Genomic DNA, 16,764 nt, shown 5'->3' on the forward strand with positions numbered 1-16,764 from the left:
GGAAGAAAGGAAGGATAGAGGGAGGGAGGAAGGAAGGAAGGAAGAAAGGAAAGGAGAGAGGGAGGGAAAGTGCACAGAATTTCCTGAAGTCTTTGTGGATGCTCTAATGTTGGGTTAGGTATTCTTCTTGGATCCTCTGCAAACTCAGGGCAGTAGAACAACTGTGGGAATATCTTTTTGTTGTTGTTGGTCATGAGGCTTAAACTCTGGGCCTGGGCGCTGTCCCTCAGCTCTTCAGCTCAAGGCTGGTGCTCTATCACTTGAACCACAGCACCACTTCTGGCTTTTTCTCTGTTTATGTGGTGCTGAGGAATCGAACCCAGGGCCTCAGGCATGCAAGGCAAGCACTCTGCCACTGAGCCATCTTCCCAGCCCATATGGCTGGGAACATCTTTTTTTTTGGGTCTGGTTGTGGGGCCTGAACTCTGGGCCTGGGCGCTGTCCCTCAGTTTTCAACTCAAGGCTAGCGCTCTACCACTGAGCCACCTTCCCAGCCCCATATACAGCATCTTAATGATAATAAAAGTATATTAAAAATATAAAACCTAAACCTTCCAAGGCCTCCCTTTTCCTCCCTCCTGGTAGACTGCAGCAAGATGCCCAGCCTTCAGAACTGTGAGAAGTACATTGTGCTGCTACCCCTAAGCCACCCAGTCTAAGGTACCCCAGTGCAGCACAGAAACACAAGAAGAGGGCTGGGAAGGTGGCTCAGTGGTAGAGCGCTTGCCTTGCATGCATGAGGCCCTGGGTTCGATTCCTCAGCACCACATAAGCAAAAAGAAAAAAGCCGGAAGTGGCGCTGTGTCTCAAGTGGTAGAGCGCTAGCCTTGAGCTGAAGAGCTGAGGGACAGCGCCCAGGCCTAGAGTTCAGGCCCCACGACCGGACCCAAAAAAATAAAAAGAAACACAATAAGAGCAGCAGCCTGATGGATCTAACATAAATTGGCAGAGTGCAGATCTATCATCTGGTTACCATGCATGTTCGTGATCCAGGCCTCTCAACAGACTAAGATTCTGCTGTTATTCCACCCATCTTGTAGAGGTCACCTGCTCAAGGTCACTGAGTTGGCAATAGCTTCCAGCACTGGCAGCCTGGCCATCCTAGACATAATCTAAACTGTGCATGGTCTCACCTACTAGACCATGATGCCTTGGGGTTGGACAACACATACCGCTCACCTCCGCATTTCCTACCATCCCAGATATACAAGCCCCCTCACCCCCATACTATATGTTCATGCAAATGATGTAAGACTATCTTCATTCATTCATGGTAGCTCATGCCTGTAATCCTAGCTTCTCAGGAGGCTGATAGCACCCAAGCCTAAATTCAAGCCCCAGGATAGGTACACACACACACACAAACCCAAAGCAAAAACAAAAGTGAAGCCTTGATGCTGGGAGCTCTGGTTAACCTGCTCAGGAGCCTGGGATGTGAGAACCGCGCGTCAAAAAGCAGAACTGAAGCCGGGCGCTGGTGGCTCACGCCTGTAATCCTACTCAGGAGGCTGAGATCTGAGGATCGCGGTTCAAAGCCAGCCCGGGCAGGAAAGTCTGTGAGACTCCTATCTCCAACAAACCACTACAAAACCGGAAGTGGCGCTGTAGCTCAAGTGGTAGAGGGCTTGCTTTGAGCTGAAGAGCTGAGGGACAGTGCTCAGGCCCAGAGTTCAAGCCCCACGACCGACAAAAAAAAAAAAAAGCAGAACTGTGCGGCGCTCATCGATCCCTAGTTACAAAAATAGGCAGAAGTGGTGCCACGTGGCTCAAGTGGTAGGCTAGCCTGGAGCAGGCCCTGAGTTCAAGTCCTAGACCCCCCACTGTGTGTGTGTGTGTGGCAGGCCCTGAGTTCGAGTCCTAGACCCCCCACTGTGTGTGTGTGTGTGTGGCAGGCCCTGAGTTCGAGTCCTAGACCCCCCACTGTGTGTGTGTGTGTGTGGCAGGCCCTGAGTTCGAGTCCTAGACCCCCCACTGTGTGTGTGTGTGTGTGTGTGGCAGGCCCTGAGTTCGAGTCCTAGACCCCCCACTGTGTGTGTGTGTGTGGCAGGCCCTGAGTTCGAGTCCTAGACCCCCCACTGTGTGTGTGTGTGTGTGTGTGGCAGGCCCTGAGTTCGAGTCCTAGGCCCCCACCGTGCGTCCTTGCGAGATGTTCTCCAACCCTGCGGGGCAGGGGCTGGCGGCCGTGCCGACCATCCATCCCCGGGAGGCGCGGGACCCCGGCCAGCCTGGGCCTCTGCTCAGGATCAGGCCAGGGCGGGAGCCGGCTCCGGTGGGCGCCTGCCTGGCGGCGGGCGGCCGGAAGTGCGCGGTGGCTCACGGTAGAGCGCTGGCCGGAGCGGAGGGGCCGAGGGGCAGGCCGGGCGCGGGCAGCGGCGCCGACCACCGACGGGGACGCGGCAGCCCGGGAGCAGCGCCGCAGTCCCAGCAATAGACCCTTCTGGAAACCCGGCGCCCGGGCCGGGGAGGCGGAGCGCGGCGGCGCCCTCCCGCGGCGACCCCGCGGCGACCCCGCGGCGCGGACGCAGAGGACGCAGAGGGCGCCTCGGCCGCCGGAAGCTGGGGGCGGGGCGGAGCCGCGTGGGCGTGGCCTGGGGGATGGGCGTGGCTCGGGGGCGGAGCTCCAGGCTGGCGTCGCTCTCCGGCGGCGGAAGTTCCGGCGTTGGCAAGTGTAGGTCAGAGGTCAGCAGGAAGTCGATACGTGGCCGCCGCCTGTCCCCGCGAAGGAGGCGCAGCAGCCGGAGATGGCGGCGGTGCTGAGCGCGGAGCGGCTCGAGGTGTCGGTAGACGGCCTCACGCTGAGCCCCGACCCCGAGGAGCGGCCCGGCGCGGAGGGCGCCCCGCTGCTGCCGCCCCCGCTGCCGCCGCCCTCGCCGCCCGGAGCCGGCCGGGGCCCGGGCGCCGCGGGGCCGCAGCCCGAGCCGGGGGAGGCGGCGGCCGGGGGCGCGGCGGCCGAGGCGCGGCGGCTGGAGCAACGCTGGGGCTTCGGCCTGGAGGAGCTGTACGGCCTGGCGCTGCGCTTCTTCAAAGGTGAGCCGCCGCCCCGCCCGGCCCCGCTCCGCCCGGCCCCGGCCCCGCTCCGCCCGGCCCCGGCCCCGCTCCGCCCGGCCCCGGCCCCGCTCCGCTCCGCCCGGCCCCGCTCCGCCCGGCCCCGGCCCCGGCCCCGGCCCCGGCCCCGGCCCCGCTCCGCCCGGCCCCGCTCCGCCCGGCCCCGGCCCCGGCCCCGCTCCGCCCGGCCCCGGCCCCGGCCCCGGCCCCGCTCCGCCCGGCCCCGGCCCCGGCCCCGGCCCCGCTCCGCCCGGCCCCGGCCCCGCTCCGCCCGGCCCCGCTCCGCCCGGCCCCGGCCCCGCTCCGCCCGGCCCCGCTCCGCTCCGCCCGGCCCCGCTCCGCTCCGCCCGGCCCCGGCCCCGCTCCGCCCGGCCCCGCTCCGCTCCGCCCGGCCCCGCTCGGCCCCGCTCCGCCCGGCCCCGCTCCGCCCGGCCCCGGCCCCGGCCCCGCTCCGCCCAGCCCCGGCCCCGCTCCGCCCGGCCCCGCTCCGCTCCGCTCCGCCCGGCCCCGCTCCGCCCGGCCCCGCCCGGCCCCGCTCGGCCCCGCTCGGCCCCGCTCCGCCCGGCCCCGCTCCGCCCGGCCCCGCTCCGCCCGGCCCCGCTCCGCCCGGCCCCGCTCGGCCCCGCTCCGCCCGGCCCCGCTCCGGCCCCGGCCCCGGCCCCGGCCCCGGCCCCGCTCCGGCCCCGGCCCCGGCCCCGGCCCCGGCCCCGCTCCGGCCCCGGCCCCGGCCCCGGCCCCGGCCCCGCTCCCGCTCCGCCCGGCCCCGCTCGGCCCCGCTCCGCCCGGCCCCGCTCCGGCCCCGCTCCGGCCCCGCTCCGGCCCCGGCCCCGCTCCGGCCCCGGCCCCGCTCCGGCCCCGCTCCGGCCCCGGCCCCGCTCCGGCCCCGCTCCGGCCCCGGCCCCGGCCCCGCTCTGGCCCCGGTCCCGCTCCGGCCCCGGCCCCGCTCCGGCCCCGGCCCCGGCCCCGGCCCCGCTCCGCCCGGCCCCGCTCCGCCCGGCCCCGCTCCGGCTCCGGCCCCGGCCCCGGCCCCGCTCCGGCCCGCCCCGCCCCGCCCTCAGCCCGCGCTAGGCCGCGGCGGCTCGGCTGCCCGGGTCCCCGCGTCCGCCCGCGCCCGCCGGCCTCCGGGCCACACCCCCTCGGGCCGCCGCGGCGCCCGGTCGCCTCCCCCGCCCGGCTCCTCGGAGTCCTCGAGCGGCCCCGGGGCCGGGCCCTCCACCGCCCGCTCTCCTCTCCATCCCCTTCCGGTTTTCCCGGCTGGCGACCTCACACACCCCGCCGGGGTTTGCCCTTCTCTTTCCGTGGGTCCCACCCTTACAGGGGAGGGGAGCGTGATCACCTGGCTGTGCCGGAGCGATGGGGAGGAAGGAAAGGTTCCGGCCGTCCCCTCCCCCGTGTCAAACGGTTCTTGTAACTTCTAGATGGTTATAGAATTTTATCTTGCCAGCAAAGTGCAAGAACAGGCCTCAGAGTAAGGCCTTCCATGTACCCCACTGTCCTGCCCGCACAGTTAATTCTAAGATGTCTGAGAACAAGATTGTGGTGTAAGCAGGGCCCTGGTGGCTCACGCCTGTCATCCTAGCTACTCAGGAGGCTGAGATCTGAGGATCACGGTTCAAAGCCAGCCCGGGCAGGAGAGACCATGAGACTCCTATCTCCAATAAACCACCAGAAAACCGGAAGTGGTGCTGTGGCTCAAGTGGTAGAGCGCTGGCCTTGAGCTGAAGAGTGCAGGGACAGCGCCCAGGCCCAGAGTTCAAGCCCCACGACCGACAAAAAAAAAAAAAGATTGTGGTGTACTGTGCATCTAAAAAAACATTTCACTTGGACAAATGGAGGCAGTGCCAATCATGATTTTTTGTCAGTAGCAAAGATGGATGATTATTGCATTCTTAACTATGTTTAGGTCCTGAGCCGAAGAGCAAGGAGATTGGCAAATGAAACTTTGAAAGTGGTTGCTAGGTTTCCCATGCATTCCAGAACAACATTTTATGACAACTTTGCTGAGACAGTACCTGACTGTCAGTACCGCGGAAATTGAGTACCAAGGTGTTGTAATACATGTTAAAATAGTTCTCTGAAAATAGTTAATTGTGCAAACTAGTGAGAGGCTCTTCATGTTTCCTAAAACACTTGGTCATTTCACTTTAGTTGTACTTTGTTTCTATTTAAGAAGTTTATGCTTGAAACCAGGCCCCGATGGCTCACGGCTGTAATCCTAGCAGTTCAGGAGGCTGAGATCTTAGCATGAGGGTTCAGAGCCAGCCCAAGCAGAAAAGTACGTCAGACTCTCCCATAAACTCAGAAAAAAGCCGGAAGTGGTGCTGTGGCTCAAGTGGCAGAGTGCTAACCTTGAGCACAGAGGCTCAGACGGCGCCCAGTCCCTGAGTTCAAGTCCAGGACTGGAAAAAAAACAGTTTACTCTTGAAATACTCCTTGTCACTGCACAGTGACTTCAGCCTTGCTGTTTGCTGATACCTTTACTTGGGAAATTAATAATGGCTAATGGCTCGCTTAGCCTTTAGGTCACTAGCTTGAATTTAGAGTTTGCTATAGTGATACGTTACCATTTATACACAGGTTTGCTTGTGTCTGTACAGTTCATATAAAAATATTCTTTAAAAGTTTATTCTCAACTTTCCAATAATTAAACTGCACTAGAGATAGTAAAAAAATAGACCAACCTCGCCGGGCGCTGGTGGCTCATGCCTGTAATCCTAGCTACTCAGGAGGCTGAGATCTGAGGATCACGGTTCAAAGCCAGCCTGGGCAGAAAAGTCCGTGAGACTCTTATCTCCAGTAAACCACTAAAAAACCGGAAGTGGTGCTGTGGCTCAAGCAGTAGAGCTCTCGCCTTGAGCTGAAGAGCTGAGGGACAGCGCCCAAGCCCAGAGTTCAAGCCCCACGACCGACCACAAAAAAAAAAAATAGACCAACTTCTTTTGCCACAAACTAGCAAAGTAAATGAGCAAATGAGTAATTTTATCCACTGAAAAGATAAAAATATTGTATAATGTGCAGAAGGTTTAGCTTTGCTCTGCAAGTTGGGACCCTCTGGATTCTAGCTGCCATGTAAATTCCCAGACACCCTCTTGACTCAGTTTCTGTAGACAAAGGAAGCTATAAGGTATTTGTTGTCTTGGGTTTAAAATTAAGTGTTACAAATTTAACAGATACTTTTAAATAAGTTTTTGAACGCAAGAATCCCAAGGGAACCCCATCATTTGAGGGGGTGGGGGAGGGTGGTTAGTTACCAAAATTTTCCATTGGTAGTTAAGGTTCCTTCAGTTCCTAAATTAATCTCTGAAAACACCCAGCTACATAATAGAAGAAATAGTTGTTCAGCAACTGGAAGTTACCTTTCTGCACAGACCATTGCAGTGGTGAAGAGACTAGTAGTATGTGAGACACTGACTGGAAAGGAAGGGAGGTTGGAAGAATTACGGAAAGTGAGATGAGCCAAGTTGTTTGTTTTTAATGTACGAATTTTTCTAGTGGATCCTTAGATTGTTATCAGTATTACAAGGACTAACAGTAGTAGTAGATCACTGTTGTGGGGTTGTGCACTGGTGTGTCACAGGAATTAAAGATAGCTGGGCACCAGTGGCTCACACCTATAATCCTGGCTACTCAGGAGGTTGGGATCTAAGGATCGAAGTTCAAAGCCAGCCTAGGCATGAAAGGCCATGAGACTTATCCCCAGTTAGCCACCAGAAAACCGGAAATGGCACTGTGGCCCAAAGTGGTAGAGCATTAGCCTTAAGCAAAAGAGCTCAGGAATAGCACAAGTTCAAGCTCCATAACTGACAGGAAAAAAAAATTAAAAGAGTTAATAACACATTTTTATCTAAGTATGAATCTTGAAATGATTCATATCTAAATATGAATCTTGAAAACATGAATTTTTTCCATCGCAAATAGCCTGGACTGGGAAAATCTGTTTTTTGTTTGTTTTTGTTTGTTTGTTTTTTGTTTTTTGCCAGTTCTGGGGCTTGAACTCAGGGCCTGAGTGCTCTTCCTGAGCTCTTTTGCTAAAGGCTAGCACTCTGCCACTTTGAGCAATAGTACCACTTCTGGTTTTCTGGTGGTTAATTGGAGATAAGAGTCGCATGGACTTTTCTGGCAGGATTGACATTGAACCATGATCCTCAGGTCTCAGCCTCCTGAGTAGCTAGGATTGCAGGCGTGAGCCACTGGCTCCCGGCTTGATTTTATTATTTATTTATTTTTGCTGTGCTGTGGATTGAACCAAGGGCCTTGGCCACTGCTGTACCCACTAAGCCCCACTAAGTGGGGCTTGAACTCAGGGCTTGGGCTCTATCCCTCAGCTCTTCAGCTCAAGGCTAGTGTACTACCGCTTGAGCCATAGCGCTACTTCTGGTTTTCTAGTGCTTTTTTGGAGATAAAAGTCTCACAGAGTTTCCTGCCTGGGCTGGCTTTGCACCGTAATCCTCAGATCTCAGCCTCCTGAGTAGCTAGGATGACAGGGGTGAGCCGCCAGCGCGCCCTTGTTTTTTTGAGATAGTGTCTCACTATGAAGTTCAGGCTGGCCTTGAGTTCTGAGAGTCCTTTCTTAGTAAGTGGAGCATTGTGATTCCAAGTTGGCATCACCACCCTGGCTGTATTGTTTATGTTAATTATTTTAACAGCTTCCTGACACCTCCCTTTATCACTCAGACAGAAGAGTACCTAAATCCTTAGTGTACTGCTTGATGAGCCTTCACTGCTCATGTAGCCAACACCTAGGAGATGTTTACTAGCGGAAGAGCCCCAGTGACAGTATTTAGAAGGTGAGCTCTGGTGTCAATACTATATGGTGTTTTTCCTTCCTTTTAAACATTTAGACTCTATGCATTCCTTCTTCTTGTGAGAATTATATTGATTTAAACTCTTGGCAGAGTAGTACTTGATAGCTGTCTCTCTGTCTTTCTTTCCTTCTTTCTTTCTTTTTTTGTCAAGCAGTTTAAATTTTATTGGACCCCACTCCCCAGTGTTTTTAAAAAAAGTTAATTTAAGGCTACACCTCCAAGTTTGATGTACTATAGACAGACCATGCAGAGTATGAGTATGAAGAGATACAAATTATATAAGTATGTATATAAACTCTTATGAAGAATAGAGGGACTGTCCAAGTTTTCCAAGACACTTCCCAGAGTGATTCAAGGCACAAAATGTTTGTCATGGTGAATACACACATTCTAGACTTTGTGCCTCTGATACAGCCCATCAGAGATGTGACTTCTAAAACTAAATGTATTCAATGAGATTATGTTTGAAAAACCACAGACCTGTAAACATCATGGAGGGAACTGTTCCAAAATATGAAGTATACAATTGCAGCACTTTTAAAAAGCAAACACAAAAGAATAAATCCAGACGTGGTTAAATATTTCCATTTAGGGTAATTAAGAACCTATACAGCCAGGTGCTGGTGGCTAGCACCCGTAATACTAGTTACTGAGGAGGCTGAGATCTGAGGATCATGGTTTAAAGCCAGCTGCAGCAGGACCTGAGACTCTTATGTCTAATTAATCACTGGAAAATTGGAAGTGGTGCTGTGGCTCCAGCAGTGGAGCTGAAGAGTGCAGGGACAGTGGCCAAGCCCAGAGTTCAAGCCCCATGACTGACTTAAAAAAAAAAAAACCTATACGGGTCTGTTTCCTGAAGCTAATTGATAGCTGGTAAAGAATTGGTTATGAGCCGGGCGCTGGTGGCTCACGCCTGTAATCCTAGCTACTCAGGAGGCTGAGATCTGAGGATCGCGGTTCAAAGCCAGCCCGGGCAGGAGAGACCATGAGACTCCTATCTCCAATAAACCACCAGAAAACCGGAAGTGGCGCTGTAGCTCAAGTGGTAGAGCGCTCACCTTGAGCTGAAGAGCTGAGGGACAGCGCCCAGGCCTGGAGTTCAAGCCCCATGACCGACAAAAAAAAAAAAAAAAAAAGAATTGGTTATGGACATGTTGAATTCACGGGGAACCTCCTAAACTTTATTATGTACTTAGTACATGGCAGTGACTTCCAAAGTGTGTTGCATTCATTGACTTAGGGATTTTATTCCTTCTCATTAATAATAAAAGAATTTGTTTCTTTTTCTTTTGGCCGGTCATGGGGCCTGAACTCTGGGCCTGAGCGTGGCCCTGAGCTCTTCAGCTCCAGGCTAGTCAGCGCTCTACCCCCTTGAGCCACAGCGCCACTTCCGGTTTTTTTCTGTTTATGTGGTGCTGAGGAATCGAACCCAGGGCTTATTGCATGCAAGGCAAGCACTTTGCCACTGAGCCACTTTTGGTTATTTTTCAAAAGTAGGCCTTTCATTAGTGGCAGAGTTGGCTGGAACTTCCATTCTTCTATTTATATCTCTACTGTGTCTGAAATAACAGGACATGCCACCAAGTCTACAGGTTTGTTTGTTTGTTTGTTTGCTTGGTCGTGGGGCTTGAACTCTGGGCTTGAGCGCTGTGCACTCTTCAACTCAAGGGGAGAGCGCTACCGCTTGAGCCAAAGCGCCACTTCTGGTTTTCTAGTGGTTTATTGGGGGTAAGAGTCTCAAGGAGTTTCCTGCCCCAGCTGGCTTTGAACCTCAGATCTCAGCCTCCTGAGTAGCTAGGATGACAGGCGTGAGCCACCAGTGCCCAGCTTCAAGCCTACAGTTTTTAATTGACTGAGATTTTTTTTTTTTGGTAAAGGGGGGGGCGGTCATGGGGTTTGAACTCTGGGCCTGGGCGCTGTCCCTCAGCTCTTCAGCTCAAGGTGAGCGCTCTACCACTTGAGCCACAGCGCCACTTTCAGTTCTCTGGTGATTTATTGGAAAGAAGAGTCTTAATGGACTTTCCTGCCTAGGCTGGATTTGAATTGTGATCCTCAGATCTCGGCCTCCTTGGTAGCTAGGATGACAGATGTGGGCCACTGGTGCCTGGATAAATATATTTTATAAATGTCCTTTTTGTTCTTAGTTTTCTACTCTTTAACTCTGTTGCCCACCTGTCATCCTGAAAATTACCTTTATATGTTTCTGCCCTTGAATTATTAAATCGTCTTCCTTTGTTCCTTTATGTTAGAATGCTTGACCCAAAGGTTATCTCATTGAAGTTAGATCTAAAATATAAACATATCTGAAAACATACAGGAAGGGTCATATGCATGTAACTAATATATACCCATGTATACACAGGGGTCAGTTTCCATGGAATAATTTATTTTTTGGTTGTGCAGTTTGAACTCATGGCTTGGGTGCTATCTCTGGGCACTTTCACTCAAGGCTAGAACTTAACCACTTTGAGCCAAAGCACTACTTCCAGTTTTCTGGTGGTTAATTGTGGAGTCTCATGGAAAAGCAAAAAAAAAAAAAAAAAAAGTCTCATAGACTTTACTGCCCCCAGCTGGCTTCAAACTGCAATCCTCAGATCTCAGCCTCTTGAGTAGCTAGGATTACAGGTGTGAGCCACCAGCACCTGGCTATGAGTATATATATATATATATATATTTTTTTTTTTGGTCTGGTCGTGGGGCCTGAACTCTGGGCCTGGGCGCTGTCCCTCAGCTCTTCAGCTCAAGGCTAGTGCTCTACCACTTGAGCCACAGCGCCACTTCCGGCTTTTTTCTTTTTGCTTATGTGGTGCTGAGGAATCGAACCCAGGGCCTCAGGCATGCAAGGCAAGCGCTCTACCACTGGGCCACCTTCCCAGCCCTGTATGTTTAATTTTGAGGAACTTCCAGACTGCTGTCCAAGGTGGTTGTACTAGTTTACATTCCCGCCCGTAGCACAGTTGGGTTCCTTTTCCCCCATATCCCCCCACATGAATATGGGTGGATCTCAAGGGGAGTGGGGCAGACAGATGGAGAGAGGAATGGTAGGCAAATAGTCAAAATACTTGGTGTTTGTATGTGAAAATGGAACTAGATAAGTTGAGGTGGGTGGAGTTGGGAGAGGCGGAGGAGAGTGATGGGGGAGGGTGACACTGCTCAAGAGGCATCACACATATAAATTGGCATGGTGAGTGAAACACCTTCATGTAGCTATACAAGATAATAAAGCCGGGCACAGTGACTCACTTGTGCAATCGTAGCTACTCAGAAGGCCGAGAAGGCAGAGATTTGAGGATCATGGCTAAAACCAGCTAGGGAAGAAAATGTCTGTAAGGCTCTATCTCCAATTAACCACCAGAAAACTGGAAGTGGTGCTGTGGCTCAAAGTAGTAGAGTGCTGGTCTTGAGGGAAAGAGCTCAGGGACCATGACCAGGCCCTGAGTTCAAACCCCACTACCAAAAAAAAAGTCGGACTGGTAATGTGGCTTAGTGGTAGAGCGCTTGCCTAGCACGCACAAAGCCCTGGGTTTGACTCCTCAGTACCACATACACAGAAAAGGCCAGACGTGGTGCTGTGGCTCAAGCGGTAAGAGTGCTAGCCTTGAGCAGGCACAGTGTTCAAGCCCCAGGACTGGTCAAAAAAAAAGTCAGTAAATATGTTAAGCCTAAATAACCATATATGGTAGATGTTGTATGTGGATTTTCAGTTTTGCTTTTTGTTGTACAACTATTTTACAGAGATATAAATCATACTTAGCCCACAGCCCTATGAAAAACAGTGTGGGGACGGAGGCTGTAGTTCAGGGCAGAGTACTTGCCTAGCTGTGTGGTCTGCCGCGTTCCATCCTGGGATAGGAGGGGCAAGCCAGGGTGGGGCCCAGTGTGCTCACACCTGCTTCATCCATCCCCTCCGGTAAATAGGTGTTTAACCTGCCTCTAAGCGAACTTCTTTGCGGTCGCTGTTGGATACACGTCTGCTTGTGATCTCTTTCAGCTCAGTGCAGAAGGGTGGGCTTTATTGCTGTACACTGACAGGAATGAAGATGTGCTTTTATACTTGCATTTGAAGAACAGTGTGCAGCTTCTTTTTGCAAACATGGTTTGTGTTTGGTTTGGTTGCATTCCAAACTTGATGGAATTAGATAACTACAATAGTTAGCTCTTGTACAGAAGCCTTAGATGAAGTCCCGTGACCCTTGCTGCAGGACTGAAGTGGGACTTTCATCTGGGAGCATGGTCCTAGTAAAGTGCTTGAGTGCCAGCAGCTTTCTCTGCCCATTTAACAGTAGTTGCTATATCTTTACTGCTTTGCTTTTTTTTTTTTGTCGGTCATGGGGCTTGAACTCTGGGCCTGGGCGCTGTCCCTCAGCTCTTCAGCTCAAGGCGAGCGCTCTACCACTTGAGCTACAGCGCCACTTCCGGTTTTCTGGTGGTTTATTGGAGATAGGAGTCTCACAGTCTTTCCTGCCCGGGCTGGCTTTGAACCGCGATCCTCAGATCTCAGCCTCCTGAGTAGCTAGGATTACAGGCGTGAGCCACCAGCGCCCGGCTTTTTTTTTTTTTTTTTTTTTTAATGTCCATTGTGGAGCTTGAACTTACGGCCTGGGCACTGTGCCAGAGCTTTTTCCTCAAGGCTAGCACTGTACCACTGTACCACTTTGAGCCACAGTGTCACTTTCCATTTTCTGGTGGTTAATTGGAGGTAAGAGAGTTCATGGATTTTCCTGCTGGCTTTGAACTGCAATCCTCAGATTGTAGCCTCCTGAGTATCTAGGATTACAGGCGTGAGCCTCTGGTACCCAACTGTTTTTTATTTATTTTTGGTCAGTTGTGGGCCTGAACTCTGGGCCTGGGCACTGTCTCTCAGCTCTTCAGATCAAGGCTAGTGCCCTACCACTTGAGCCACAGTGCCACTTCCGGCTTTTTCTGCTTATGTGGTGCTAAGGAATCAAACCCAGGGCCTCATGCATGCAAGGCAAGCACTCTACCACTGAGCTATCTTCCCAGGCCCTGTATTTTTATTTTTGTACAAAGGATCAAATCTAGGATGTTTAGACTGTGAAAGGTTGTCTGAAGGAATGGACTATGCTAGCTAAAGGTGACTAGGGTTAGCACATTGTGTGCACATGTGTATATGCTCCTCAGGGGAATAATTGCTCTGTCAACTTTTCCCAGAGTCTGCACATAAGTTGCTTTGATGTTTAGGGTTTGTTTTTGTTACTGTTGTTTTTATTTTCTTTTTTGGTCCTGGGATGAGACTCAGGGTCTTGTATATACTAAGTAGATGTTCTACCACTGAAATATACCTAACCATGCTTTGAGCTTTTTTTTGGTGGTCCTGGGATTAGAAGTGTTGCTTTAAGAAAAGTATATACTTATTGAAGAAAATTTTGGAAAACGAAAAATAAGATTATTCTGATCCAGTCTTTCTAATACAATCAGTATTATAATCATTAATATTTAAGGTTATGTTTTATTGATAATTGTTTTTTGTATGATTTTTGTGCCAGTCCTGGGGCTTGAATTCAGGGCCTGGGCGCTGTCCCTGAGCTTCTTTCGCTCAAGGCCAGTACTCTACTACTTGAGCCACGCACCATTTCCAGCTTAATCATTTATTTATTTATTTGATGGTTAATTGGAGATGAGAGAGAGTCTTAAGGACTGTGGTGTCTGGGCTAACTTTGACCCTCAGATCTCACTAGGATTACAGCCTTCCACATGCTGTGATTATAGGGGTACATCACCGTGTCGTCCGGTTGCGCCCCCTCCCTTCCCTCCTTCCACACCTCTCTCCCCCACACTGAGGGTTGAATGCTCTGCCGTGAGCTCACTCACAGCTGCTAGTGCTCTGCCTCTTACTTCCATCTTTTTCCTGGTCTCGGGTCTTTCCGATGAGCTATCTTTATCCTTGTCCAGCTAGCCCCTGGCCTCCCACCGTGAGCCCAGAGCAGCCCCGTCTGTGCTGTGCTCCTAGGTTAGGGCCTCCTTCAGTGCCCTGGGTGCCACCATCAACACAGCAGTGCCCGATCATAAAGTCTGTCAGCCCGGGGGCATAGCTGTTACCACCAGCTCCTCTGTGAGTCTCCTCCCGCGGGGAACTGGCTGGAGCATGGTCTTAGCAGCCTGGCAGCGGGTTTGCCATCAGCTCTGGGCACTTCCCAGCAGTCCCAGCTGTTTGTGGACAGATGACCCTGGTCAGTACCTTTGTGGAGGTGCTCAGCTCTATGGTCTAACATGTCAGAGCAGCTGTTCCGAGCCTGTGGGCCCTCTTCATTTCAGAGTGAACAGGCAGCTGCTCCTCCACAGTCAGTCTTCTAAATGCTTGGTGGCCCGGCACCTCCAGCGGGTCCCTGAAATCCTGTGCAGTGGATAGCTAAGCCCTTTCGTTTCCTGTCCTGGTCTCTGGCCTCCCACCCATTACCGCAGCGTGTGGACACCTGCGTATAAAGATGAATTAGAGGGCTGGGAATAGGTTGCTCCATGGTAGGGTGCTGGCCTCGCATGCATGAAGCCCCAGGTTCAATTCCTCAATACCACATACGCAGAAAAGGCCGGAAGTGGTGTTAGGGCTCTCACGTGCCGGCCTTAAACAAAAGCAGCTCAGGGATAGCGCCCAAGCCCCAAGGACTGGCAAAAAAAGACTTAGAGTTGTCATTTTTCTTTTCACTGGATGTTTATAAAAGATTTGACCTGTTCACAAGTCTGTGGACCATCCCTATAGTAGCTTTGGTCAGCTATGTAGTAACTCAGTGGAGTGTTTCATTGTAAGTTCTCCTTCTTGAGGATGCTGGGGTGAAGCCCTTCTCCTTTTGGTTGGGCGCACAGTGCTAGGCACCTGGCATTGGTACCAAATTGTGTCTGATAAAATTCTTGGGTATTGGGGCTAGGAAGGTGGCTCAGTGGGAGAGTGCTTGCCTTGCATGCATGAGGCCCTGGGTTCGATTCCTCAGCACCACATAAACAGAAAAAGCCAGAAGTGGCACTGTGACTCAAGTGGTGGAGTGCTAGCCTTGATCTGAAGAGCTGAGAGACAGTGCCCAGGCCCAGAGTTCAAGCCCCACGACCCGCCAAAAAAAATAAAATTCTTGGTTATGAACAAAATGACTATTGTATGTTGCTTTTTGTGTGTCAAAAGTGTTAGTGTTTGTGCTTGACAGCAGCTTGACAGATGGGTTTTTCTCTTGTAGCTTCAACTTAAATAATGATAGTTTGTGTAATTAAAAAAAAATAAATAGGTCATGGTGGTGCAAGCCTAGACTTTTAGCATTCTGGAGACTGAAAGAGGAGGATAGTAAATTAGAGGCCAGCTTGAGTGACGTAGTGAGACCTCCTCACATGAACCCAAAAGGAAGCAGAATGGAATCCAGCACAATGGACGTCTGTTTCAGTCTCTTGACTATTAACATTCAACCTTGCTGTGATGACGTCTGCGGTTACTTCTGCAGGTTGTGGCACAGTGTGCCGCACACGGTGTTTTGCCAATACTGATTTTGTTATTTCTTTTCTTACAGAGAAAGATGGCAAAGCCTTTCATCCGACTTACGAAGAAAAGCTGAAGCTTGTGGCACTGCATAAGCAGGTTCTTTTGGGTCCATACAATCCAGACACTTGTCCCGAGGTTGGATTCTTTGATGTGTTGGGAAATGACAGGAGGTAACTGTTCTGTGGCTTACTGAATGTAATAAAATAATGTGGAGAAAGGGTGCAGTGTGGTTTTGTTGTGATATAAATGGCTTGCTCCTTGACTTAGGATAAGAACTGAAACAATTTTGCTTCCAGCTTCTGGAGTCTTCAGATGTTTGTTTTTGTCTTGGAGATGTTTATAGTTAAATATTGAAGGACTGTCTACTTAATTTGACTGAACACAGGACAATATATTTGTCTTATTCTATTTGACTCTTCCTAAGTGATGTTAAAAATGACTACTTAGACTATATGATATTTGATTCCTTTATTTAGACAGCTAGAGAATTGTACCAGAAAAGAATACATTGAATATGTTTTTCAGTTTAAGGCTAAAATACAGTGTAAGGAAATTAACATATAGTTATTTTTTGCCACACACACATTATCAATAATATACTTGAGATTTTGAATTGTGTATAGCATAACTCAATCTAGTAAGTCAATATATGCTTGTTGAAACTTGACTTTTGAGCTCTATCTTTCTGGTTTGTTTTAGTTATAATCAAGAGTTCTGTATGTAGATTTAAATAAAGTTACCGTTCTATAAAGAAGGGGAGGTCACTTTTCTTATTATTCTTTACAGGAGAGAATGGGCAGCTCTGGGAAGCTTGTCCAAAGAGGATGCCATGGTAGAGTTTGTCAAGCTCTTAAATATGTGTTGCCATCTGTTTTCAACATATGTTACATCCCACAAAATAGAGAAGGAAGAACAAGAAAAAAAAAGGTGACGTTTGAGGGTGTGGAGTGTTTTATGCCTGCACAACCAGCGTGCTGATGCTTTTGCTTTACTGTAGGTATTTTCTTTCCCCTCAGCTCCTCATTTCTTAGGGCAGTTTTCAAACTCCTGATTAGAACAGGTATTTATAGAACGAGTTTGGGGAGGGGGAGGGAGGAGACTACTTCCTTATGGCTTGTAAGGCACTTGTGGAAGGAACTACCTGTCCATCTCAGTAGCATGACTTTTAGTAAACTAAGTTTCTGAACACAGTCCACCATTAACGCAACCACTGCTCCTCCCTGTCTATGTTTTGACACTGCTGCTGTCTGCCTCGAGCTTCTGGTATAGTCATTCTCCATTTCATAGTTTTCATGTTCTGCATGGTAGGCACTGTATAGACAAACATTGGCTTTGGCTTCCAGGTGGCTTGTTACTTATTATCAGTGTTGGGGGAGGATCTGCTGAGTATGATGTTTATGTTAATGAGATTCCACTGTTGTTGTGAATAGGATT

The 16,764-nt window shown here is 51.1% G+C and overlaps 1 protein-coding gene across 1 annotated transcript in view; it reads left to right on the plus strand.

Moving 5' to 3' along the window:
* The first annotated feature begins 2,687 nt into the window (after positions 1–2,687).
* Positions 2,688–16,764, plus strand: part of Acbd3 (acyl-CoA binding domain containing 3) — a 35,422-nt gene continuing 21,345 nt past the window's right edge. The window contains exons 1-3 of the mRNA XM_070023224.1: positions 2,688–3,027; positions 15,359–15,500; positions 16,117–16,257. Of these exons, the coding sequence (XP_069879325.1) occupies positions 2,742–3,027; positions 15,359–15,500; positions 16,117–16,257 (569 nt within the window). The 5' untranslated portion in view covers positions 2,688–2,741. The remainder of the gene's footprint in view (positions 3,028–15,358; positions 15,501–16,116; positions 16,258–16,764) is intronic.

Source organism: Dipodomys merriami, unplaced genomic scaffold, assembly GCF_024711535.1.
Source record: "Dipodomys merriami isolate MVZ:Mamm:240054 unplaced genomic scaffold, mDipMer1.0.p SCAF_158, whole genome shotgun sequence".
In the NCBI taxonomy this organism is placed as follows: Eukaryota; Metazoa; Chordata; class Mammalia; order Rodentia; family Heteromyidae; genus Dipodomys; species Dipodomys merriami.